We start from the raw sequence: 24,068 nt of genomic DNA, 5'->3' as shown, positions 1-24,068 counted from the left end.
ATATGTGCCTTCTCTCTACCTTGCGCACTGGTCTGCATGAGACGGTCAGGGATGCTCACAGTCTCCCGGCCTTCCACAAGCTATGCAAAACATAATTATTCAAGAGGGTGGGAACAGGGTAGCTCAGTACAAAATGGTTCACAAAGTTACTTGGATGGACTATTGGGGATTGTGGTCTATACTTCTGTAGAAGTGTTGGTTCTTATATGCCGCTTTTCTCTACCCGAAGGAGTCTCAAAGTGGCTTCCAATTGCCTTCCCTTCCTCTCCCCACAACAGACACCCTGTGAGGGAGGTGGGGCTAAGAGAGCCCTGATATCACTGCTTGGTCAGAACAGCTTTATCAATGCTGTGGCGAGCCCAAGGTCATCCAGCTGGCTGCATGTGGGGGAGCAGGGAATCAAACCTGGCTCGCCAGATTAAAAGCCCTAACCACTACAACCTAAACACTCCTAACCACTACACCAAGCTGGCCCTTGTTTCCTATGGGTTGGGGCTTGCTATGTAAATCTGCTTCATTTAATGTGTTGTGCGAACCATCAGCTTTGCTCCATTTCTGGTTTTGTATTCTGGGGTTTCTTGACGGCCCTGGGAAGTTTTCCTGAATGGGGGGGGGGGAGTTAATTAATGACACTCGGAACTGGGGGGCCGTGAGCTGAATTTGCCTCATGACCAAGAACCACTTCCCTTTACCTGTTACCCACCAATGAGATCAATGAGAATCTGGTATGTTTTGAAGCTACCTGTTACCTTATACTCCAATTTCAAATTTCTTTTGGTACCCACCAAGGAATGCTGAGAACTGTTGTTTTGTGAAGGGGTTTGCCAATTTCTTAACCTCCCCGGAACGACAATCGGCAGCCTTGGAAATTACTATACATTTTTGCCTTTCCATTTTAAATACATTTTCTCACTCCTGTCCCCCCAACTCTGTGGGACATTTGAAGGGATGCCAATGAAAAGTAGCTTTGTCTGCTCAGGAACAGCGTTTGATACTGAAGAATGCATTAGTGACCGGTAATACAGAAGTGAAGTTGAAAAGAGAGGCCATTCTACAGAAGGCCTATAAAAAGGGGATGGGAAGAGGACGGGAATTGTTTAATAGACATTCCCCTGAAAGGACCTGAAAGCTTAAATAGATGCTTGGTCAAGAAGCATAAAAGCCAAGAGATGAAAAACCACCAGAAAGGGCTACACATGAACACGGCTTATCAGCACTAGCTTGTGGCAATTAGTGTCATGGGTGTCATGGTGCCCAGCACTTTTCATGGCACCAAGTTTCTCTGGAAAGTGCGCAGGGGCCAGATAGGACTTTTGCCCGCAAAATTTCTGACTGGTCATTTCAGGTTTTGATTTTTTGAAACAATATTGCTTTGCTAGCTGCTGCTATCACTTCACAAGGATCGTCACGGTGTGACTGAAAGCAAGCCCCGGCAGCCATTTTGCATCTGGCTCCGCCTCCTGTGGCAGCCATTTTGTGGCTGCGGCCACCAAGCTGCGTCAAAATTCCAAATGGCTCAAAAAGGTGGGGGACCCCCAGTGTGGAAAATGCTTTGTAGATTCCTAGACAGCAGACAGAGTGACTGGTCAGGACTTTTGGACGTAGTGCCAACGAGGGCAGCACCTTCTTCCGACACTCAGATCCGACACTCATTAGCCAGAACAAGGCCACAGAAACCAATGCCAGTATTCCAAAAATGTACATTTATTTAGATTTCTGGATTCACATTTGAGTCGCAGGAGTTCCATGGTTCCGCCTAATTTATTCCCCAATCACCCAGCATAATATTCAACAATAAGATCCTTTTATAAAAATTCTCAAGCTTGTTCATTCTTCTGCAATTGCGGAGTGAACTTGGGTTACTTGATTTGGTAGGTTGGTATCATGCCAGTTATATAAAGGAAACTGAGATCTAAGACCCAGGGGGAAATCTGTATTCCAACAGCTCTCTGGTTCACAATCTACCCCTCTTAGTCCACTGGATTCAGAGGGTTTCGTCGGTGCCGTCACGTACGCCTGCCCACCCAAGACACAATCGGCCAACCAACAGACGTCTTGGGAGATAAAGAAGGGCTGCAGGGAATTTGCCGAAGGGCTTCCTGCCTTCTCAGGAGTTGCCCCCCTCCTTTGTCTCTGCCCCGTTGTCGGTCTGCTGTTTCACATATTGGTCCAGCAAGGAAGTCAAGTGGGAGGGCCCCCGCTGCAATATCGTGCTGGTCTGGGAGGACAGGGCGGAAAGGGAGCCCACCACTGCCCCTTGGGTGGTCTCCAGGGAAGGCAGGTTGGCGTACTTGCTGAAGCCCTCCTTGCTCAGGAGTGTGTTGTCAATGCAGCCGCCTGGAAGCAAATGACAAAAGGTAAGCTGGCGGCGCCCGGAGCATTAAACTGAGCTCTTCTGCCGGGTTTATGGTTGAGGCTGGGGTTGGCGAGGTAGATCAATGCCCCCTCCACCTTGGGTATGAGTAGTACATCGTCGACCTCCGTCCTCACTCCTCCTGTAGTACGGGGGGGGGGGGGGGTTCTGCCATGTTGGAATCTTTTTTGTCTTTTAAATGGGGGTTTTTATAAGAGTTTGTAACCCGTCACAAGCCGATTCGGAAGTGGCAGGGAATAAATAGAAATATAATAATAATAATAATAATAATAATAATTTTTTTTTAAGCTAACCGGGGAAGAGGTCGCAGAATTTGAGCTTAGGGACGCAGAATTGGGGAGGTTGCAGAAGAGCTTAGGGAGAAACGATTCAGGAGAAAGGGGAAGAGGCTGCTAAGTCAGGCCCTCTGTCTATCACGGTCAGCCTTGTCTACTCTGACCAGCTATCTGGCCGCTCAGGCAGTACATTGCTCATGACACCACCTGCCTGGCCCTTTAAAATCCAAGGTGTAGGGGTGACACCAGGGACCTTCTGCAGGCCAAGCAGGTGCTCTACTGCTCCACCCCACCTCCTAGCCTCATGGCAAGTTATCAACCCTACAGATATCCATCGGCTCAATAAAATACTCCACCTGTTGATTGCCTCTTCCTCCAAAAGCTTACACTAGGTCCCCAGGTGGCCTCACAGCTCTGGCCTTGCCCACCTTTGGCTTTAGTGGCAGGGCACATGGGGTGCCCAAATTTTTCCTTGGCGCCTTCCGAATGCAAAGTGTAAAAGCCCCCCCCCCCCCTTCCCAGTTCTATCAAGCAACCTTCCTTCCTCCAAAACAGGGTTAAGTCAAACTGCGGCCCTCCAGATGTCCATGGACTACAATTCCCATGAGCCCCTTGCCAGCAGATTCTCTGCCAGGGGCTCATGGGAATTGTAGTCCGTGGACATCTGGAGGGCCGCAGTTTGACTACCCCTGCTCCAAAAGATCTTTCCAGAGAAGGTCCTCCAGCCTCCCCCAAATCTTCATCTCTGCTGCTACACATCTCATTGCTTCGTCTCTGCCACTGCCAACCCCCAAGTAGAAACGGAGAAGGTCAGGAGCTGCTCTGGGCTACGAAATGCCGAAGGTAGCAGAAGAGGAAGCCCTGACCTGAGATGGATGGACAATCGAGGACAGCCCGGCCCGCAGTTTGTCTGACCCGAGCAAGGATGTTGACAACCAGATGATTTGGAGGTGGCTAATTCCAGACACACACACACTCTCTGGGCCCCCATGGTGGGCAAAGCAGGGAATAAATGAAACAAACTATCAATCTTGGGCCAAACCCCATCTCGTTAATTTTGATTTTTAGCCCTCGGCCCAGAGCGCTCTATCGTCCCCCCTAAGAACCGGCCCCATCATAATTCTCCCCACACTTACCCAGGAGATTAAACTGCGGGATACTTTTCAGAATCCGCAGCATCTCCCGTGCCCTGGTCTCTGGGCTCACCAGCATAACGTTGCGTCCCACAAACAGAGGGAGGAGATTCTTGAATTTGGATTCCACAAGAACACGTCTAACAATCTGAAAAGGTAAAAGAGAACGTAAGAGATGCCCTGCTGGATCAGACCGGAGATCCAACAACTCCAATAACCCTGGTACATGCAGTAGCCACCCGTTGCCCTGCATGGTCAACACACAGGCCTGAGACTAAAGATGTCACCTCTTAGCACTGGGTTGACTGCCTCTGAATGTGGAGGTTCCCTTTAATCACTATGGCTAGTAGACACCGGTGGGCCTCTCTCCTCCAGGGATTTGTCTAACTGGCTTTTAAAGTCATCTGACTGTGACCATCACTACGTCCACCAAGGAGAAACATACAAGCTGTGGAATAAGAACCTAAGAAGAGCCCTGCTTGATCAGTCCAAAGGTCCATCTAGTTCAGCATCCTGTGGCCAATCTGGCGAACCAACCGTAGGCCATAGGGGCTGAGGCCTTCCCCTGATGTTGCCTCCTGGCTGCAGGATTAGTGCCTCTGAATTTGGAGGTTCCCCTTTTAAAGCCGTTTATTCCTGTGGCCGCCACTACATCCTCCGGAAGTAAATTCTACGTTTTTAATCATTCTTGGTGTAAGATAGTATTTCCTTATGTGCACCCTCAACCCATCAGCTCCCTTGGATGCACCCGAGTTCTAGTATTTTGGGTCTCTGTGCTATTCTTGAATCTGTAGTTCACTGTTAATCCTCACCCTTGGTTAGTAAAGTAAGTAAAGATCTATATGTTAAACCTTTGCTCTGTGCGGTAATGCCCAAATCGGGATGGCTCTTGGGGGCGGGGCGTTCTTTACAGCCGTTTGCAAGATTTTCACCTTGTTGGGGAAGTATTTGGCGTGGATGTTGTACTTCCGCAGCCGGTACTCCACAAGCGTGATTTCACCGCCGGGAGCGTAGTTGTACTGGCACACGGCAATCATGTTGTTCTCGAGGAAGATCTTCTCCACTTGGCGGCGCAGAAACTTCTCAAAGTCATGCTCCTGGAAGGTGGGGAGGGGAGAGGAAAGCGATTTATTAGCAGCCATTACGAAGTCCAGCTAAGACCCACCAAAACGGGAAGGGAGCACAGGTCAAGACTGGCTTCCCCTGGAGGTATGAAATCGCAGGGATTGCTACGGCTGTCTTCTGCATTTAAAGGCCAATTTGGGGGGTCCAGTAAAACCTTACTGCCAGGACAGGCACCCAACCGTCCCTGCTTTTCACAGGCAGGGCTGCCCCCAATGCTTACTGACATCCAAGGCAGGCAATTTGTTTAGGATTGTGTGCGGAGGCGTCCGAATCGGCCATTCCGGGCCGATTCGGAACGGCTGATTCGGCCACCACCCTTAAACCTGATGGTTATTCGGAAGGGTGATGCATGTCAGATGAACCACAACTATTTCAAGGCAACACAAACAGGGTGGCTTCACAGTATGTGTCAGCAGCCATCAGGTTCTGACCTGGTTGAGTCACCTGTCCCATGCCCTGCTTTCTCAGTGGGCAATCCTAGGAGGATAAAACGCTTATGCAGCAATCAGGAATTATTCATACGAGGATCATAGAGTTGGAAGGGACCTCCAGGGTCATCTAGTCCAACCCCCTGCACTATGCAGGAACTCCTGACTACCTGCCCACTAGGGTTGTACGCTTTGGTGTGGTTTGGCCGCCTCGGCAATCACCAAAGCCCAAGGCAGCCAGCACCGCAGCACAGAGAAGAAGGGCAGTGTCAGCGCTAGCTAGCAGCTGCACGCAGGCACAGAGCTCTGTGCCTGCATGCGGCTGCCAGCTGGCGCACCACCGCCATCTATCCTCTCCGCAGCGCTGGCCTCATGCATGCCACTTCGGTGGGCTTCGGTGATCGCCAAGTCGTCCGAACTGTGCCAGAGCGCACAACCTACAGTGCTCACCCTAATTTCATGCCCCAGTGCCCCTTCTCCCCCCAAAAAAATCTCCTGAATCCAGCCTGGCCTGGAGGACATTCACCTACCATCCTACAGTGGCGATCAGCACTGCACATCTACTGACGGCACCATGGAGGGCAAAGAGATAAGCCTGCTCAAGGTTTTAACCTACAGACAGGTCTACAGTATATAAAATACCCATTAAGGACGCTGGCTGGCCATTACCTCTTTGACTGCATTGGTCGGGGGCATGCACTCCCGTGCAATGGCGGGTTTGGGCGGGATGTATTCGGTCACGGCCATCAGCTTCTGCCTCATGAAGTGCATTGGCTTCCAGTGACGGGTGACGGATTTCGATCCATGGCGGACAAGCTGAAAGGTGGGCTGCCATCCTGTAGCCGGAGAGAGAAACACCACACGCTCCAAAGCCCGTTGAAACCCCACAGGTCAAATCCCAACAGCAAGGCGTTGGAGGGAGAAGAAGAAGAAGAGTTGGCTCTTATATGCCGCCAGTTTGGTGTAGGGGTTAGGAGTGTTCTAATCTGGCATGCCAGGTTTGATTCTGCGCCCCCCCCCCCACATGCAGCCAGCTGGGCAACCTTGGGCTAGTCTCAGCACTGATGAAGCTGTTCTGACCAAGCAGTGATATCAGGCCTCTCTCAGCCTCACCCACCCCACAGGGTGTCTGCTGTAGGAAGAGGAATGGGAAGGCGACTGTAAGCCTCCTTAGGGTAGGGAAAAGAGGCGTATAAGAACCAAGCCGCTGCTCTTAACTGCTACACCACGCTGGCTCTAGGCGCAAGAGAACCACCATGGTGTCATAGTTAAAAGCGGCAGACTCTGATCTGGAGAACTGGGCTTGCTTCCCCACTCCTCCACATGATGCCTGCTGGATCTTGGGCCAGTTCTCTCTGAGCATTCTCAGCCCCCCACTAGTGGCCAGGGGGGGGGGACTGAGTTACCCTAGATCAGGGGTGGCCAAACTGTGGCTCTCCAGGTGCCCATGGACTACAATTCCCATGAGCTCCTGCCAGCAGTCTGGCCACCACTGCCCTAGATCCAAACGAGGTCGGGTTAGGCAATTCCTAAAGTCACCCCCCCTCCTCCACGACTACTGAAACCAGGCAAAGAAAGCACGGCGTTACCATCCACCACGTGTACAGGCCATGCGCCAGAAGCCACAAGCAGTTCGCCCACCGCTTTCTCCTAGGAAGCAGAAACACACGCCTCGGAAAGAGGCCCCAATCCTGGAGAGTCGTGCTTCCCAATTGCACCGGTGGTGGAAAACGCATCAAGACAATGCTGGCTTCGGCAGACCCCGCGGGGCGGTTTGGCACTGCAGGCCTTAGTGCCCCTTGGGGGTCTCCCATCCAACTACTAGGCAGCGCTGCGCGCGAGGCAAAACCTCCCCGGGGCTGCAGGGGAAATGCACCGGATCCCCGGGCACGCTTCACCTTACCGGCTCTGCAGAATCCGGCGCAGGGGCGCACCGCAGCAGCCATCTTGGGTCCTGGGAGAAGAGCATTATGGGATGGGGGCGGAGGGCGTCCTCGTGCGTGGGCGGGGAGAGATTTAAAGGCAAAGGAGGAGAGCCTTGCAGCAGGAGCGCAGCCTTGCTGGAGTCGCCTTGCATTGGCCGCAGGGGCTCTGCAAAGAATTCAACCGCAACCCCCCCTTTTTTTACAGGAAGTATCTTGTATCCTAGCAACGAGCACGCATTCTCCTTCCTCTCCCCCCCTCCACATCCCCCAGCATAGGCTGAATTCCTATTGCCCGGGAGTACTCCGCTTTACACGAGAGCCCCCCACTTGGAACCCCCCACCATACACACTAATTGAGGGGGGGGCGCTTCCCTAATTGGTTCTAGGATCCCCCCCCCCAAGGTCTCCAAAGGGCTCCCCTGTTGCTAGGGAGGCTCCTGCTGAGCTTTCTGGCGGTTGCTAGGCAACCCCCCATCGGTTGCTACGTTGCTCCTTCTCTCCCTTGCTGCCAGGGGACATCACCCTTTAGCCCCTGTTAGTAAAGGATCCCCCAAATTGTCACTGCTGCAAGACTTCTCCCCCCCACACACACACACACACTGTCCCAGGACACACACATTCTCTTGCGCATTGGTGGCGCCTGGGACCATAGGTGACTTGCCCTGCCAGTCATGCCTGGAGGTGAGTGATCTCGTATCGAAGGTACTGCAAGCCCTCAGTGGAGGGGTGCATAGAAGGGCCCCATTTGTTTATTTGCATAAGTCTAGGCCGCCTCGCGACACCAGGGATCCCAACCTCCAGGTGAGACCTGGGCATCCCGCTGGAATGAGAGCACTGGACTTCGGGGACTTTGGAGAAAATGGATGATTCGGAAGGTGTACCATTGGAAGGTGGGCTCTATGGCAACAAAGTCCCTCCCTCCCCCAAACTTTGCCCCACCCCCAAAATCTCCAGGTATTTCCAAAACGAGCTGGCAACCTTCATTGTACCATGCTGAGGTCCCCAGGCTCCATCCCCAAATCTCCTGGTTTCTTGACCTGAAGCTGGCAACCCCATCCCCTGGCAACCCTGTTTGGCACCCAGGTAATCTCAGAATGACCCGCAAAATGCACATGCAGTCAAAAAAAAAAACATACACTGCAATCTGGAGGTTTATCAAGTAGCATCCCTTACAGAAGGCCAAATGAGTTCAGCAGGGAGCACAAATCTCTGGGTTCTGTTTTTGGCTGGCAGGGCGTTACCGGCTGATTTGCATCCTTCTGGCATGACTAATTGTTTCCTTATATCTTTCTATCCTGTTTATTTTTAGCTTCTTTTTTAGATAATGGCTTTAGTTGGGTCTGTATGTCTCGGTCCAGCTGTTGTTTATAAAGTCTTCTTTATGAATTAATGTCCTTCCAAGCGTCCTATTGTTAGCAGCCATTCTCAGGTCTTGCAAACTGAGGAACAGTAGAGTCAATCCCTCTCATGTTGGATCTTCTTCTTTTCCTGATATTATTGTCTTTTCCAGGGAGTCTTCTCTTAATGTCACTGCAGTACGATAGCCTAAGTCATTTTAGTTCTTTGGAGAGTTCAGGGTTAATTTGGTCGAGGGCCCCCCTCCTTGAGTTTTTGGTAAAGGTAAAGGTAAGGGTATTCCCTGTGCAAGCACCGGGTCATGTCTGACCCCTGGGGTGACGCCCTCTAGCGTTTTCATGGCAGACTCAATACGGGGTGGTTTGCCATTCCCTTCCCCAGTCATTACCGTTTACCCCCCAGCAAGCTGGGTACTCATTTTACCCACCTCAGAAGGATAGAAGGCTGAGTCAACCTTGAGCCGGCTGCTGGGATTGAACTCCCAGCTTCATGGGCAGAGCTTTCCGACTGCATGTCTGCTGCCTTACCACTCTGCGCCACAAGAGGCTCTTGAGTTTTTGGTAGTATCTGTAAAAATCTCCATCCTGAAGTCCACAGTATCCATAAAACTCTCCTGCAATATCACAGTTTCAAAGGAATCTGCCTTCTTCTGATAGTCCTTAATCAAATGTGCTAAGTAAATAATTAAAATCTGATTTGTGATCCAGAACAGTCAGAATCCCCATGTTCTTGTTCCCAGAGAACATACACGGTTCCTCCAAGGGAGGAGTGAACTTAACAAGATCCCTCATTGCCCGGAGGAACCCGCTTGCTCCAGTGGAGGAAGAGTCCCCGGAGAGCAAGTGAGTATCCCAGAGTGTAGAGATTTTGGGAGATGGGGATACTTCTGGGCAATGCAAGGCCCAAAGCTGAGCAAAATGTCTCTCCCTTCAGATCCCAAGCCTTGACTCCTCTTCTGATCCTCCGACTAGACAGGGAAAGAATCAGCCACCTCCCAGTCCTACAGGGTTTCGAACAGGTCCACAGCATCTACCTGCAACAGGTAACCAATTTCATCATACATTCCCACTACCAATTTTTTAAAAAACTGTCAAAAAACCTTCCAAAGGCAAGCAAGGGGAAATGGTGGCCATTAGGGGAAAGGGCAGGGGACCCCCCCCCCCTAGGGGAGTCTTCATTGCTGTTGTCAAAGCCTTTGTATAAATATGGGGCAGCCCTGGACCGGCACCGACATCGTCCACAAGCGGAAATTAGCCCCGTAATTGTGCCGGGCCGGATTCCTGGTGCAGAAAAGGCCCCGGTGATTCTAATGCTGTTTTCATTTTTCAGAACCAAATAGAGAAAATTGAAAACCTGAGCTGCTTTCCCAACTTGAAGTAAGCGGGATTTCTTGTTCGTTTGTCCTTCGGCCGCATCCTGGTTTCCTGGCTTTTTCAAAACTGGAAACGGGAAAAAAAGTCCTTCTCGGGCTTGCCGCACACTTGAACTAGTCGAATGGGTTGGCAAGCCGACAGAGTGGACTGCAGATGAGAGATTCCAATTTGGGATGCTCTTTTGCCAGGAGGGGGCATTTTCAAAAAACCCAGGAGATGGGGACAGGTTAAATAGCCATTTGGCAGTGTCCTTATCACTTATCCCTTGGCTATATTTTGCAGCCAAATAAAACATCTGTCATTGTTTTTTCACGTGTAGTGGAGACAACCTGGCCACAGTCAGGGACCGGGGTTGGAGGAGACAAAGCCTGCGTCCAGAGGTCTGTTTAAAACCAATAGAGTTTTATCCAAGGCATATGCGTTCAGGCATCTGGAAAAGGGTGCATGCACAGGAAAGCTTTATTCTGAAAGGTGCCCCTGGACTCAGGCTTTGTTCTGCTGCTTCAGACCAACATGGTAACCCACCTGAATCTCTCTCCAGAGGGTGGATAGCATTAAGAGAGGACTGGAAATTAGTGTCCGTTTCCAGGCAATGCATGGAATAAGGAAGGGAGGAGGAAGGGGAGGAGGGAAGGTTCTGACTATCAGCAGATGACTGGAGTGCCTGGCCTTGTGAGCCAGATCGCAATTCAGGCCACTGCTTGAAGACAGAGAGATTGTGAGGTCATCTAACCATTTGCTAACTAGTCTGGGGTTTTTTTGGCCGTCAAGACACAGCTGACTTATGGCGACCCTAGGGCTTTCATGGCAAGGGATCTTCCTGGATGATTCGCCTTCAATTGCCTTGACCTCTTGACCCTGCTATTCCTTGAGGTCTCTCTTCCAAATGACAGCCAGGAGAGACCCTCCTTAGCTCCCGAAATCTGACCAACGTGGGCTATGCAGGGCAGGGGAACTTGACCCCAGTGGACTTAACAACAAGCTCCTCCCTGCTTTGGCATCCCCGGTCTCCCAGCATCCTCCTCTCCTTTTGCCACACTGTCATAGTTGCCTTTCCCTTGCCGGGAACCGCATCAGCAGAGTCGAGAACCTCCAGGCCCTCCTGAAGCTGCAGTTTCTGGACCTTTCGCACAACCATATTGAGTCTCTGGATACAGGTAGGGGCTAGCTGGGAACGCCACTTCAGAGTCTGTTTTATATTTATTGGCAAGGGTTCGGGGAGGGGCCTCAGCAGGGTATAATGCCTGCTGAGTCTGCCCTCCAAAGCAGCCATTTTCTCCAGTGGAACTGAAGAAGAAGAAGAGTTGGTTCTTATATGCCACTTTTCTCTGCCCCAAGGAGTCTCAAAGTGGCTTCCCTTTCCTCTCCCCACAACAGACACCGTGTGAAGTGAGTGAGGCTGAGAGAGCCCCGATATTACTGAAGAAGAAGAGTTGGTTCTTGTATGCCGCTTTTCTCTGCCCCAAGGAGTCTCAAAGTGGCTTACAATCACCTTCCCTTTCCTCTCCCCACAACAGACACCCTGTGAGGTGGATGAGGTTGAGAGAGCCCTGATATTACAACTCAGTCAGAACAGCTTTATCAATGCTGTAGCAAGCCCAAGGTCACCCGGCTGGCTGCATGTGGGGGAGGAGCAGGGAATCAAACCCAACATGCCAGATTAGAAGCTGCTGCTCTTACCCAGTACACCATGCTGCCCTCCCTTTAATTCTCTCTGTGTGTGTGTGAGAGAGAATGCATACCCAGAATGCTCACATCAAATACCAGAATACGAGGGATCAGCCTGGCCGAATCAACCCGCAAGCCCCACCAAGTTTTCTTAACTTCCTCTCTTTCCTTCTTTCCTTTGTTGTATAATCCATGCAGAGGAGTTGCCCCAGAGCATCCTGATCCTTGATTTTACAGGAAATAAATGCACCCATCAGAAGGGCTACAGGTGAGGCCTGGAAGAGACCCTCCTCTGCTTCTGTTTCCTGCAAGGATTTTCCAAGGTGGGGGGGATCCCTGAGGGTCCCTGCCTGTTCTACTTCCAGGCATCCGGCCTTTGCCATCCCTGGGCGCTGCCCGGTCAAGTCAATTGGCGATTGCAAGGGATGAGATGGAAGACAAGGGGGAAAGCTGTGGCGTCAGCATCTCATTCAGAGAAATTATGCCCTGGTGGCTGAACGGACGCTGCATTCTACTCAGTCCCCCTGCCCCACGTGGGACCCCATTTATTGTTCTGGTGCTCTTCTCCTTCCAAGGGAATCTGTTTTAGCCGCCCTGCCTCAACTGGTATTCCTGGATACCCAGCGTGTCGTTGACCAAAAGGCCCCTGCCCAAGGTCGAGACGAAGCAGAGGGAAGTTCAGAAGACAGCGATGAGGATGTTCCGGAGCTGTCCGAGCCTCTGAGCATAGAAAAAGGTACCCCAAGAGCTCACTTGTGGACCACCATTTGTGCACAAGGGAGAGGAGGAAAGATCTTCAGGTTCTATGGCTGCTTCCAGGCAGGGACGATTCCCTGGTGGGCGTTCCCTGCCGCACGAATGCTGATGGGCTGTAGTTTCAGGACAGAAGGAAATACCTCTTTACGCAGCAAGTGATTAAAATGCGGCATTTGTCTCCAGAGGATGTCTTGACGGCCACAGGGACAGACAGCTTTGAAAGGGGATTAGACAGATTCATGGAGGTCTATCAGTGGCTACTAGCCATTGCTCAGAGGTAGTCAGCCTCTGGATCTCAGAGCCAGGAGGCAACATCAGGGAAGGCCTTGGTCTCTGTCCTATTGTCATCTGTCCAGAATGGGCTTTCTCAACTAGAGTTTCATAAATCCGCCCTTCTCTCCTAAGATGACCTATGATAGGCCTGGAGAGGTAGGAAGGGGCGGTGCCTTGGGTGAGCGTGTCCACAGCTCTGCTTCCCAACCATATTCTGCATGATCTTGCCACTTCTGGGGTTTCTTGAAGTCTGAAGAATGTTTCAGGGGTTTCTCAGTGGCAAAAAAGTTGTGTCCAGAGGAACTGGTTGGCCGTTGTGTGAGACAGAATGCTGGACTAGATGGACTGCTGGTCTGATCCAGCAGGGCTCTTCTTATTCTCTTATCATGGGAAGACCTCAGCCTCTACAACCTGTTGTTGGCCCTCCAGAGGAACTGGATGGCCACTGGGTAAGGCAGGAGGCTGGACCACTTATGTTCTTACTTCAGTTTCTCTCCCTCTCTGGTAGATTTCTTTGTTGACCTCCATTATGAATTCGCCAGTCGCTCAGAAAGGAGAAGAAGAGAGGCCCTCACTGAGCATGAAGCCCGTCTGGAGGAGCTGAAGGAACGGCAGAATCAGACACACCGGCTGCTCAACGCAAGCCTCCAGGCCCCAAGTTCACCAGACCCCCAAACCCCAACCCTGGAGGCTCCGGCATTCCAAAGCGAGCACCAGAGCTCACCCAGCACATCTGTAAAAACAGCAAATTCGATGTTTCAGGGAAGACTGAGTACGCCACAGGGAAAGGCTACGACTGGAAGCCAGATCCAGGGGAAAACCCTGAAAGGAGGGGTACCCAGTACAGCTAAATGTGTGAGAAAACAAAAGAAATGAAAAAAAACAACAACACCACAGCCCTCCTGAACGTTCTTTATTCTGCCAGTCACTGAAGTACACACAGCATTTCTGGGCCCCTAATAGGCAGAAAACACACTGTCCATCTTTCTTCCCATGGGCTGCCAGCAAAGGGGGAGGGAAGGAAGCCAGCCAGTCTGAAACTGAAGCCCAGCCAATGGGCTTTCCCTCATTCTCATTTTCCTTGTTTCTAAATTCCTGTTTGTTTTGAGGAGGGTCTTTTCCGCATGTGGATTTGCTCCCTCTAGTGGCCAATTCAATATTACACTGGTTTATGTCCAGCATAAAAACCTGCAGTTTAAATCTGCAGCGAGAGATGCAAGGCACAGACTAGTGAAATATCGACTCAACCACGAGAGAGAGAAAAAGGTGGGCAGAACGGGAAAACAAAACCCTGAAAAAACAGGAACTTACAAGTGAGGAAAATGAGAATGTGGGAAAGCCCTAGGACACATCTTGAAATGGCTAACCAATCCGAAAAGGGTGGGGATGTCAAGACCAAATGCAGATTTACTAACCCCACTAGTGAAATATTGAGCCATGGGGTTTGCGATGCCTGACGAGATCTGGATACATCTGTGCTACAAATATAAATTGGATCAAAGCTGTCTTTCCTGTCATTGCTTTTCCCCAAACACATGTATAAGACAGATATGTTTACTAGCAAATTGTAGGAGGTATGATAGCCGAGGCCAGGCAACAAATGCTAGCTTCTATCTATTCTTACAAAAGACAGTGCAGTCAGTGAAAAGAGGCAGCAATTTACGTCTTCTGTGAACAGTATCACGAATTTGCGTGCAGGTTAAAGTCTGGGAAATGAATCAAAGATTCTCAGTTCCAATCTGCCCAAACGTATTGGGCAGGATTTCACACCTCTCTCTTTAAAAAAGCAGTTTCATTCCAAACCACCCTGGCAGCAGAACAGACGCTTCAGCAGTACAGACGTGAGGACGGCAGCAAGAGGAGGAAGGGACGGGAAGAGGGCAAGAGGTTCTCCTTGGCTCCCTTCAGTTTTCCGAGCTGGAAAGGGAAGGAAGAACACAAACCTCACAGGCATACTGGCACATCATGTTCTACTACATTATTTAGAACGTCTGGCTTGCTGGAGGCCAGTTGTTTGTTTTTGCTCGAGATTTTGCAGGAAAGCAGGAGGAGGAATCATATACAGCAGGGGTGGCCAAACTGTGACTCACCAAATGTCCATGCACTACAGTTCTTTCTGGGCTCTGGCCCATGAGAACTTGCATCACAAAAGGACAGCAACCTGCCTTGATGGGGTCCCACCAAAGACGTGCGAAGTCCTCAGATGGGGATTTGGCAGGACTCCCCCACCAAGAGGGATCCAGCAGACGTCCTGGCAGCTCAAGGAGGCAAGTGGGCCAAACATGTAGATGTAGGCCCCCATTCACATTTTTCTTGCTTTACGTCAGACATACAGCGATGTAATATCGAATTGATCACTAGGGGAGCAAAACACATGCAGAACAGCCCTCCCCAAAGCAACAGGAACACACAAGCAAGGAAAATAAGAATGCGGAAAAGCTCAAGAGAGTCATTCTGTGAGATAACCTGTCGACATGGAAAATGTGTCCAGTTAGACTCTCAGTTATCTCTCTAGGGGGCCTAGATTCTGACCAAGGACCCATATAGCTCATTTCTTCCTCCAACACTGGCTGCTATAGATCTTAGAGAAGCCTGAATAGTGCAGAGTCACTTCCTCCTAATTTATCTCCAGACCTTGAGATGTGGAAGTTCCGTTTTTAGCTTATCACAACTGACAACCACCGATATGACCCAAACATGGTGAGTTTACCCACTCATTCTTCAAAGATATTCGGTGACCGTGAGTTCCAGAGCTACACAAGGATATTAATTCCGTCCCCCTCAAACTGATACTTTCATGATCGCCTACAGCTGGTAAGGTTCACCCATGGAGCTCCTAGTGATGCTGAGATGGGACTTTCAACTCACCGGTCCTCAGCAGGCAAGAACAACAGAGAGGAGCCTTCATTTGTAGAACTGGAGCTCTGCGTTCACACAGTCAAAGAACAGGTCCGCCAGCTGCTGGGATTTCATTGTGAAGGAGCCTGCCAGTAAGTTTTGCATCGTCTCCAAGGTCTGCTGCTCAAGTTCTTCCAAACACGCCTGGATTTTCTGACGCTCAACCTGGAAGTTGGAAAAGAAGGAGGAGATGCTGCATTTGGTGTAAAACATTGGAAAATTTCGCAAACAATTTTTTTAAAATGGAGTTTTAATGTTGGATGTTTGCGCACGCGTCCGACTTGACTATCTGGTTCTCGCAACTTAAAAAAATATAAAAACCTCAGAAAGTTAACACAAACACCGGGGGTTTGGGGGGGGGGGTTGTCACCTGTTGAGACTCCATTGCTTCCAGGGCTAGCTGACGCCTCCGGTAGAGTTCGTGTCGCCGGTCAACCCGGCTCTGAAACCGGGGCCTCTCCCTAATGGGGTCTTTGTCGCCAAACTGTGGCGCCTGCACTTGGGGGAAGGCCATGATGTCGGGAGCAAAGATGAAGGGCTTGAAGACAGACCTGCCGAGGCAAGAGAGCAGGTCAGGCGAGGAAGCCTTGCCCACAGCCGAGCAATCGGAAAGAGATCCTAAACGGCTTGATTTCTAAGTGGGGGAAGGCACCACACCACAAATGGGGATATGTGGCAAACCAATCACAGTCAAACCCCCCTGTAGTAGGGATGGCCAAACTGTGGCTCTCGAGATGTCCGTGGACTACAATTACCATGAGCCCCTGCCAGCAGGGGCTCATGGTAATTGTAGTCCACGGACATCTCGAGAGCCACAGTTTGGCCACTCCTGCCCTAAACTTCCCCATAGCTTTGAGCCAAAGTCCAATAGATATATTGTTAAAACTGAAATAGGGAATAATAGACTATAAAATAAGTAAAGGACTTGATCCTTAGAACATATTAGTTGGATAGAAGAAGAAGAGTTGGTACTTATATGCCGCTTTTCTCTACCTGAAAGAGTCTCAAAGCAGCTTCCAATGGCCTTCCCTTTCCTCTCCCCACAACAGACACCCCATGAGATGGGTGAGGCTGAGAGAGCCCTGAGATTACTGCTCGGTCAGAACAGCTTTATCCATGTTGTGGCGAGCCCAAGGTCACCCAGCTGGCTGCATGTGGGGGAGCGGGGAATCAAACCCGTCTCCCCAGATTAGAAGTCCGCACTCCTAAACACTCCACCAAACTGGCTCTCTATACTTATTGGAACAATGGCATTTGTTTTCTCTATGCATGTAAAAAAGTAATAGGAGGAAACAACCACTGATGAAAATGCTACATTGAAAATGGTACAAATCTAGAGTCCGTTTTGGTGGTTTGACTACTATTAAAAAGAAGAGATAAGACATACTATAGAAATACAGAGCAAAATGATTCCCGCTACTGTTAAAAACTAAGCTTTTGATATGTCTTCATAGAAGGTTGTTCCAGGGATGCTGACCTGTCTAGGGCTTGTCAGGCAAAGCAGCTAAACTAGAGTCAGGCATCAGGCCCACCCACTCCAGCCTCCCTCCTTCCCTCCCTTAGACAGCCAACGTGAGACAGTAGGCAGCATGTCAGGCTGTGAACTGGGCAGCCCCTGCTCGACCTCCCTCACCCACTGTGGAAGCTCACTGGGTGACCTGGGCCAGCCGCTTCCTCCCAGCCTCACCGACTTCGAAAAAATCCAATGAAGGGGGAGAGAATCAAGTTGTTAACAGCCTTCAAATCCGGATTGTTCATCTACCTGGATTCACAATGCAATCACAAGATGTCCTAGTCTCCCTGTATACCGCATGGGTCAGACCACACCTGGAGTCCTTCTCCCAGACCAAAACTAAACCTGAGGCTTGGAGCCACCGGTGGAAGGAAGCTTCACAGAATGGGCTTGACTCCTTCCATTTAGCGGAGAACAATAGCTCACCTGGACGGGTCTGGGGTGGCCGTGAAGAAATGAATGCACGGCAGGCGGGCGTCCTGGGGGAGGACGGAGACCATGCTTCCCGTGGTGGCGAACCCTTCGGAATCCACGCAGATCCCACTGGCTTTGTCACGCAGGATGGCCATGATGGTGGCAGCGGTGATCTGCCCTGCAGCCGCAAGAGAGGAGGAAGGAACGCCAGGAGAGAAGGAGAGGGAGGGAGGGAGGCAGAGAGGTAGAGAGAGAGAAGGAGAGGGAAAGGGAAAGGGGGAGAGAGAGGAAGAGAGAGTGAGGGAGAGAGGGAGAGAGGGACTTGAGGCTCACCCAGATAGGCAATGTTTGTCTGATTAAACACCAAAGGAACAGGGCTGGAGTTCACAAAGGAGGCTCTGCAATTTCATAGAACCACAGAGTGGGAAGGGACCCTACAGGCCATCTAGTCCCACCCCCTGCTCAAGGCAGGATCAGCCTCAAGCATCCAAGAGAAGGATCTGTCTAGCTGCTGCTGTAAGACTGCCAGTGGGGGGACTCCTTAGACAGACAAGCTCCTAAAGCCAATTTCACTGCTGATTTCCTGTCCCTCAGCCTTTCCCCTTAGGGCTTGGTCCCTAAGCCGCAGGTCATTCTTGTCCCTCTCCTCTGCACCCTCTCAATTTGTCCACGTCCTTTTTGAAATGAGGCCTCTAGACCAGCCCACGGGACTCAAAGTGCAGTGTGCAGTGGGACTATGACCAATGAGGTATACAGCAGGAATACGGCATCTTGGGATTTTGATGTCATGCCTCTGTTGATACAACCCGCAGGCATAGACTGTTTTAAAAGGGGATTAGAGAGATCCCCAGAGGATAGGTTTATCAGTGGCTACTCGCCATGGTGGCTAAAGGGAACCTCCATATTCAGAGGCAGTCCATTTCAGCATCCCAGTGCCATCAGGGGACAGTCACAGCATCTGTCCTGTTGTTGACCCTCCAGAAGAACCAGCTGGCCACCGGGTGAGACTGGAGGCTGGGCTAGATGGACCCCTGGTCTGATCCAGCAAACCTCCACAGCAAGGTCTCCCAAGTAGCCATCCAGCACTCTGACCACTAAACCTCACTGTTCTCTCTTCTGTAGCCGTTGCCAAGCGCCTGAGCAGCAGTATTCAAATGCTACAACAGTCTCTGCATAACCGTGACCGGCTGAATCACTCCTTGCGGAAGAGGTTCTGAATATCCCAATCTACCCCAGGGGGCTCTGAGAGGGTGCCAGTTGCGAGGTCCCCTTCCCAGACCCCGTTCTGCGCCTACAGGCCACGCCCTTTGCCATGCGGATTCTGAAAGCGTACCTGAGTGCTTCCTTAGCAGCTGCTGGCCAGCACAATACCTCGCTTTGGCTGCTTCCATGCGGACAGGCTGATGAACCAGCGAGAACGCCCGAGTGAAACTGAACTCCCCTTCGCCGTTCCACCACCCCTGCCTCTGGGCATGCCCCCTTAAATCCGGGTGTTCGGCCGTAATGTCCGTATCGATGCTCAACTGGTTGGAGATGTTACGGGCACCTTCTGTGGAGGGAGGGAGGGAGGGAGAGATCATGTATACTTTTTGACCCAAAAGGCAAATAAACCACCTAGTTCAGAGGCAAAATAGCTCCAAGTATCAGTCGCCGGGGATAACAGGGGCAGGAGGTCTTGGGTTTGAGGTCTCTGCTGTACATCTCCTGGGGCATCCGGACCGTCATGGTAGGAAACAGGCCAATGAACCAAAACAGGGGTAGTCAACCTGTGGTCCTCCAGATGTTCATGGACTACAATTCCTATGAGCCCCTGCCAGGGAGAGGACCACAGGCTGACTACTCCTGAACTAAATGACCATTGGATGGATGCTTGGAGATGTCTTATGTTCTCAGAATGACTCTGTTGATGGAACCTGCTGGTCTTTTGTACGCTCTTCCTCCATACCCTTCCCACAAGTTTTATTTTCACTCTCGATTCCCATTCTCCTGATCTTGCAGGCATCCTTTCTGAACAATCTTTGCTAGCAGCTCCTGGCAAAAGACATCTTTTCCCAAACACAGCAGATCCTAACTCAGGAGTTCATGAGAAGAGCAGATCATAACCACATACAGCAGACCCTAACTCAGGAGAACAGTAGATCATAACCACATACACTGATAGCATCTTGGGATAGACTACAGCAGTGTAAGGCTAGGGTCAGCAAACAGGCAGAAATTATACCCAGTCCAGAGCCCAATGGCTAGATTGCTTACAAGCCTGAAAGGAGACTGTTCAACTCCCATCCTCAAACAGTTGTCATTTGTGAGCTTCTAGACCTAGGGTTTTCCTCTTTTTTCTTGCATGTTAAGTTCCTGGTTCTTGGGACGAGTAGCCTGTTCTGCATGTGTTTTGCCTCCCCCCTAGTGGTCGATTTGATACTGCACGTTTAGGTCTGGCGTAAAAACCTGCAGTCGAAACCTGCAGGGGGCTATGCCAGACAAAAGCTGGTGAAATATCATATTGACCGCTAGAGGGAGCAAAGTGCATGCAGAACAGAAGAAAACCACCAAAGGGACAGGAATGTGCCCTCTTTGTCGAATTTATGCAGGCTGCAGAATTCTGCTCTCCTTGGCGCAGAATCAAGACCCAGAGCATACACAACACTGAGCATTTGAAGAAGAGACACGTGAATCTCTTCCAGTGCAGCACAGTGATTTCCTCCTTGCAAACACTCACCTCGGATCCTCTGAGCGGCCCAAAACCTGCCAGCGGTCTCCAACACCCAGGCTTCGGTGCGGTCCACCAGGAGAAAGGTGTTATGGTAAATAAAAGGGGTCGGCTCCTCCTTGCATGGCCCCCCTTGGCCGTGACGCCGCAGGAGAGCCGTAATGACCTGAAGGGCTTCGTGTGCACTGCTGCCCCGCTCCAAACCCAGCCTGAAACACACCATTTAAACGGTAAATCAATGATGATGATGATGATGATGATGAAGGAGAAGGAGAAGGAGAAGATGAAGATGAAGAAGGAGAAGAAGGAGAAGGAGAAGGAGAAGGAGGAGAAGGAGAAGGAGAAGGAGAAGGAGAAGAAGAAGAAGAAGAAGAAGAAGAAGAAGAAGAAGAAGAAGAAGAAGAAGAAGAAGAAGAAGAAGAAGAAGAAGAAGAAGAAGAAGAAGAGCTGGTTCTTTTATGCCCAGGTTCCCTTTGGGATACCATATTCTTGATCTCTTCTTCATTTTGCTAAGAGGCTACTGCAGCTCAGCCCCCGGAATTAGTAGCCAGCAAAGGCCTTCACTGAGGCTAGCAGAATCCACATTGGCCCAAAGCAAAGCCCCAAAACCAAAAGCCAGGCAATGGGCTTTTATTAGGACCAATCAAAACGACACAAAACAGCTTTCAAGTTCAGCAGCACCCAAGGAGGGGCAGAATCCCAACCCCAGAATGGAACTGGACACCTCGAAGTTACACACCCATGCGTAAAAAAGCTAATCATACAGCGGCAGTAAACGTTTATTATAAAAAAGATGGGGCTTTAGGCCTTCAAAGGTCACACACTGGGCAGGACACATTGTGTTTGGAACCAGTAAATGGATGAAATTGGACCAGATGTGCTTCCGCCAAAAAGGGCCTTCTTCAGAGGTCCCAATTTAACATTACATGTACATGATAAGAAATGAACCTGATGCAGTTAGTCATGCAAGGTATTGTGGGTACATTCTAAAATATATGCCGAGGCACAGAAAGACTGTGGTAACTCTACATCTGGCTCCCGATCATTCTAGCCCAGGGGTTCTCCACCTTCCTAATGCTCCAGAGAGATGAACGCTCCATCTCAATCTACCCCGCAAGGCTGTTGTGTGGATGGCACCCCCCCACCCAGCCAAGCTGCTGGCCCTGCCACGACCCCTGTGAAAGGGTCGTTAGACCCCCAAAGGGGTCCCGACCCCCAGGTTGAGAACCACTGCTCTAGATCGATCCTCCAAATGTAATTTGTCTGATTCGGAGTCTGAAGTATATGCGGCATGAAGTCCATCCAGGGCACACAATCCCACAGCCTCACTGGAACAGAAGTGAACTGAAGAACAGGGGTTGGGCGTGGACACGCGAAGTGACGTCACACTTCGGCCAGGCGCTTACCGGACCAGATCCATGCCCAACAGAGCTTCCTCCTCCCCCACCGGCTCCTTAGTCCACACCCCTTCGTTGCCGATGCAGACGCCGTGTTCGTTGGCTCCCATCTCAGCTCCCCATAGCCAGGCCGGTCGGCTCAGGATGACCGCGTGCGTCCTCTCCACCTGGTCCACTTCGATGTACGTGCACTGGAAAGAAACTCTGTCTTTTAAAACGCAGGATGCATCACCCTGAATGCCTGAAGATGAGTTACGGAAGGACCAAACAACACGTTACATTTCAAATCACTATTTCGGGTTCTAAGTCCGTCCTTTCTGTATACTGTGTAGTGCCAATATCATTCATTCATTCATTCATTCATTCATTCATTCATTCATTCATTCATTCATTCATTCATTCATTCATTCACTCACTCACTCACTCACTCACTCACTCACTCACTCACTCACTCACTCACTCACCAGGATCCAATGTGAATCAGGTCTGGGATACAAAATTCAGCTCTCCATTGAACGAGGGGGCATTTCTGGGGAGCCCCTCTATCATGGTTCCCCAACACGGTGCTCCTGAATAACATGGCTCCCACCAGGATTTCCTTTGGTGCCTGTTGAGATTTTCAGAAATTCGCTGGGGCCAGATTTGTTATTGGCTGCCCTCATTCAAATTGAAAGGTTCTCTGTTGGAGGATCAGTAAGAGAAATGCCCTGCCCTTGATAGCCTCAGTTAACCAGATCTTGCCAATTCTCAGAAGTTAAGCAGGGTTAGGCCTGGCTAGAACTTGGATGGGAGACTTCCAAGGAATATCTGGCTTGTGCAATGGCAAACCCGCTCCAAACATCTCAGCTGAGGTTTGACAGGACGTTCCCCCAACCCCAGGGAGAGCTGGCAACATGCAACTTTATTTATTTAAATATCTCAAAACAAACCCTAGCGACAGCCTGACAACCAAACGGCAGGGGGGAACTGGGTTCCGATTCAAAGATTGCAGGGCTAACAGACACTTCAAATCTATGAACCCCCTACTGGGCCAGAATTCCTGCTGCTTGGGGGCTGAAGGATGCAATGGGCCAGACCCAACTGGGTACAAAACCCGAGAATGCATGAACAAAACCAGATTTCTCTCTCTTGGTGACAACGGGATTAGGCTACGGGGCTCAGATTTGCAGGGGTGTTTTATACAGGCAGGGACTCATGGGAATTGTCGTCCATGGACATCTGGAGAGCCACCATTTGGCCACCTCTGCTTGTAGGCCAAAGTAAAGGAGCTGGTTGCTCGGGACCTGTGCCGCTCCACCGTCTCTCGGACTGCTGGATTCTCTCGAACCCACTGCTTGGGATCGTCCTGACCTCCTTCGCCCCTGCCGAGCAACCTTCCCCCTGCCGGGATTGGCTCACCTGGACCTTGGCTCCCTTGGCAAGAGCGGCAGCTGGGAAGTAAACCACTTCCTGGACTTCGTCCTTCGGCCGGTCAGAATTCTTGCCAAAGATGACCTCTCGGGCGGTGGAGGCCGGGGGCAGCGAAACGAAGCAGTCACAAGAGGCCGGGGCCAAGGGGCGAGCGTCAGCCATGCCACCTGGAGGGGGGACAGCCAGGAGATCACTCATGGGAATTGTAGTCCATGAACATCTGGAGGGCCGCAGTTTGACTACCCCTGATGTGGCCTTTCCGCTCCCCAATCGGCCCCCTGAACCCCTCCCCCGGGAATTTCCCAACCTTGCAGTTCTTACAGCTTCCCTCCCACAACACTTTTGCAAAACCCAAGCTCTTTCCAACAGGTGACGTTCCCCTCCACCTTTGCCTTTTCCGCAGGGTCTAAGGGGCGATGATGAGGGGCGAGCCCTACAACTCCCCTCTCCCCAGATTTCACCCAACGCCAGACAGACTCGGCCAGGTGCATGTCCCTGGTCACCCGTGCTTGAGACGATCGGCCCTGGCTCCCCAACCTGGCCAAGACCCCTGTCCCAACGCCGCCTGCAACGCCCAGGATCCGGGTTTGGGGGCGTCACCCCCTTTTGCAGGCATGCAGGCACACACACAACCGAGTTTGCAAGTGGAGTCACCCCTTGCGCTTTTTCTGCAACTATTCCCACGTCCTCCCCGGGCACCCACCTCCAATGCTGGCGAGAGACGGGCTCCCACGATCCCCTCCCCGCACTTTTCCGGGTCGGCCGACTCCAGAGCCGAGCGGAATTCGTGCAGCGAAACCCTGCAGGATTGGAGCGGCGGCGTCCCGTGACTGGAGGGGGCGAAAATCACAGACATTCGCGCCTACGGACGCTAGAGGGCGCCGTCCGACCAGCCACGGCGGGCTCCGAAGCGGAATTCTTCCCATCCCTGGTCGAAGTCTTTTAAGTTCGCCTTGCGGAGCGGATTGGGGGCGGGTGGCCGGGTTCGGCCGAGGTCCCAATCCGCCAGATCCTTTAGGATCGACCAAGTTTTATTCAAGGCG

The 24,068-nt window shown here is 51.2% G+C and overlaps 3 protein-coding genes across 6 annotated transcripts; 1 reads left to right on the top strand and 2 right to left on the bottom strand.

Moving 5' to 3' along the window:
- Nucleotides 1–1,680: 1,680 nt before the first annotated feature.
- MRPL10 (mitochondrial ribosomal protein L10) lies at nucleotides 1,681–7,358 on the bottom strand. Its single transcript, XM_077313014.1, has 5 exons — nucleotides 7,239–7,358; nucleotides 6,005–6,171; nucleotides 4,715–4,879; nucleotides 3,786–3,930; nucleotides 1,681–2,337 (listed from the first exon to the last, which is right to left on the bottom strand). The coding sequence occupies exons 1-5, from the start codon at nucleotides 7,279–7,281 to the stop codon at nucleotides 2,108–2,110; spliced, it is 750 nt and encodes a 249-aa protein (XP_077169129.1). The 5' UTR covers nucleotides 7,282–7,358; the 3' UTR covers nucleotides 1,681–2,107.
- On the top strand, nucleotides 7,335–13,591 carry LRRC46 (leucine rich repeat containing 46). 3 transcript variants are annotated; one of them, XM_077313012.1, is made up of 9 exons: nucleotides 7,335–7,941; nucleotides 8,028–8,150; nucleotides 9,356–9,458; nucleotides 9,550–9,658; nucleotides 9,946–9,992; nucleotides 11,037–11,146; nucleotides 11,856–11,925; nucleotides 12,233–12,393; nucleotides 13,195–13,591. In XM_077313012.1, the coding sequence occupies exons 2-9, from the start codon at nucleotides 8,120–8,122 to the stop codon at nucleotides 13,560–13,562; spliced, it is 999 nt and encodes a 332-aa protein (XP_077169127.1). In that variant the 5' UTR covers nucleotides 7,335–7,941; nucleotides 8,028–8,119; the 3' UTR covers nucleotides 13,563–13,591. The 3 variants fall into 3 exon arrangements, with proteins under 3 accessions (XP_077169127.1, XP_077169128.1, XP_077169126.1); XM_077313013.1 differs by lacking the exon at nucleotides 8,028–8,150; XM_077313011.1 differs by having other exon boundaries at nucleotides 7,335–8,150.
- SCRN2 (secernin 2) lies at nucleotides 13,585–23,865 on the bottom strand. 2 transcript variants are annotated; one of them, XM_077313010.1, is made up of 9 exons: nucleotides 23,729–23,865; nucleotides 23,014–23,192; nucleotides 21,625–21,806; nucleotides 20,228–20,427; nucleotides 18,845–19,060; nucleotides 17,524–17,689; nucleotides 15,955–16,135; nucleotides 15,555–15,749; nucleotides 13,585–14,603 (listed from the first exon to the last, which is right to left on the bottom strand). In XM_077313010.1, exons 2-8 carry the CDS (start codon nucleotides 23,185–23,187, stop codon nucleotides 15,591–15,593), a joined length of 1,278 nt encoding a protein of 425 aa, XP_077169125.1. In that variant the 5' UTR covers nucleotides 23,188–23,192; nucleotides 23,729–23,865; the 3' UTR covers nucleotides 13,585–14,603; nucleotides 15,555–15,590. The 2 variants fall into 2 exon arrangements, 1 of the variants encoding a protein (XP_077169125.1); XR_013226939.1 differs by lacking the exon at nucleotides 15,955–16,135.
- Between the last annotated feature and the right edge of the window lie 203 nt (nucleotides 23,866–24,068).

Source organism: Paroedura picta, chromosome 16, assembly GCF_049243985.1.
Source record: "Paroedura picta isolate Pp20150507F chromosome 16, Ppicta_v3.0, whole genome shotgun sequence".
Classification (NCBI taxonomy): Eukaryota; Metazoa; Chordata; class Lepidosauria; order Squamata; family Gekkonidae; genus Paroedura; species Paroedura picta.
The sequence above is the reverse complement of the archived record's forward strand: the minus strand, read 5'-3'. Positions and strand labels throughout refer to the sequence as shown.

What these genes read in the sequence shown, in the direction of transcription:
- LRRC46 (XM_077313012.1), top strand. Translation starts at nt 8,120, where the DNA reads ATGGATGATTCGGAAGGTGTACCATTGGAAG. An exon ending in AGCTGCTTTCCCAACTTGAA is followed by an intron (nt 9,993 to 11,036) that starts GTAAGCGGGATT and finishes ACACTGTCATAG; the next exon opens with TTGCCTTTCCCTTGCCGGGA. An exon ending in TATTGAGTCTCTGGATACAG is followed by an intron (nt 11,147 to 11,855) that starts GTAGGGGCTAGC and finishes TAATCCATGCAG; the next exon opens with AGGAGTTGCCCCAGAGCATC.
- SCRN2 (XM_077313010.1), bottom strand. Translation starts at nt 23,187, where the DNA reads ATGGCTGACGCTCGCCCCTTGGCCCCGGCCTCTTGTGACTGCTTCGTT. An exon ending in TTGGGCATGGATCTGGTCCG is followed by an intron (nt 20,428 to 21,624) that starts GTAAGCGCCTGG and finishes GGTGTGTTTCAG; the next exon opens with GCTGGGTTTGGAGCGGGGCA. An exon ending in GGCCGCTCAGAGGATCCGAG is followed by an intron (nt 19,061 to 20,227) that starts GTGAGTGTTTGC and finishes CTCCCTCCACAG; the next exon opens with AAGGTGCCCGTAACATCTCC.
- MRPL10 (XM_077313014.1), bottom strand. Translation starts at nt 7,281, where the DNA reads ATGGCTGCTGCGGTGCGCCCCTGCGCCGGATTCTGCAGAGCCG. An exon ending in CGACCAATGCAGTCAAAGAG is followed by an intron (nt 4,880 to 6,004) that starts GTAATGGCCAGC and finishes CCCACCTTCCAG; the next exon opens with GAGCATGACTTTGAGAAGTT. An exon ending in CCCGCAGTTTAATCTCCTGG is followed by an intron (nt 2,338 to 3,785) that starts GTAAGTGTGGGG and finishes ATTTGCTTCCAG; the next exon opens with GCGGCTGCATTGACAACACA.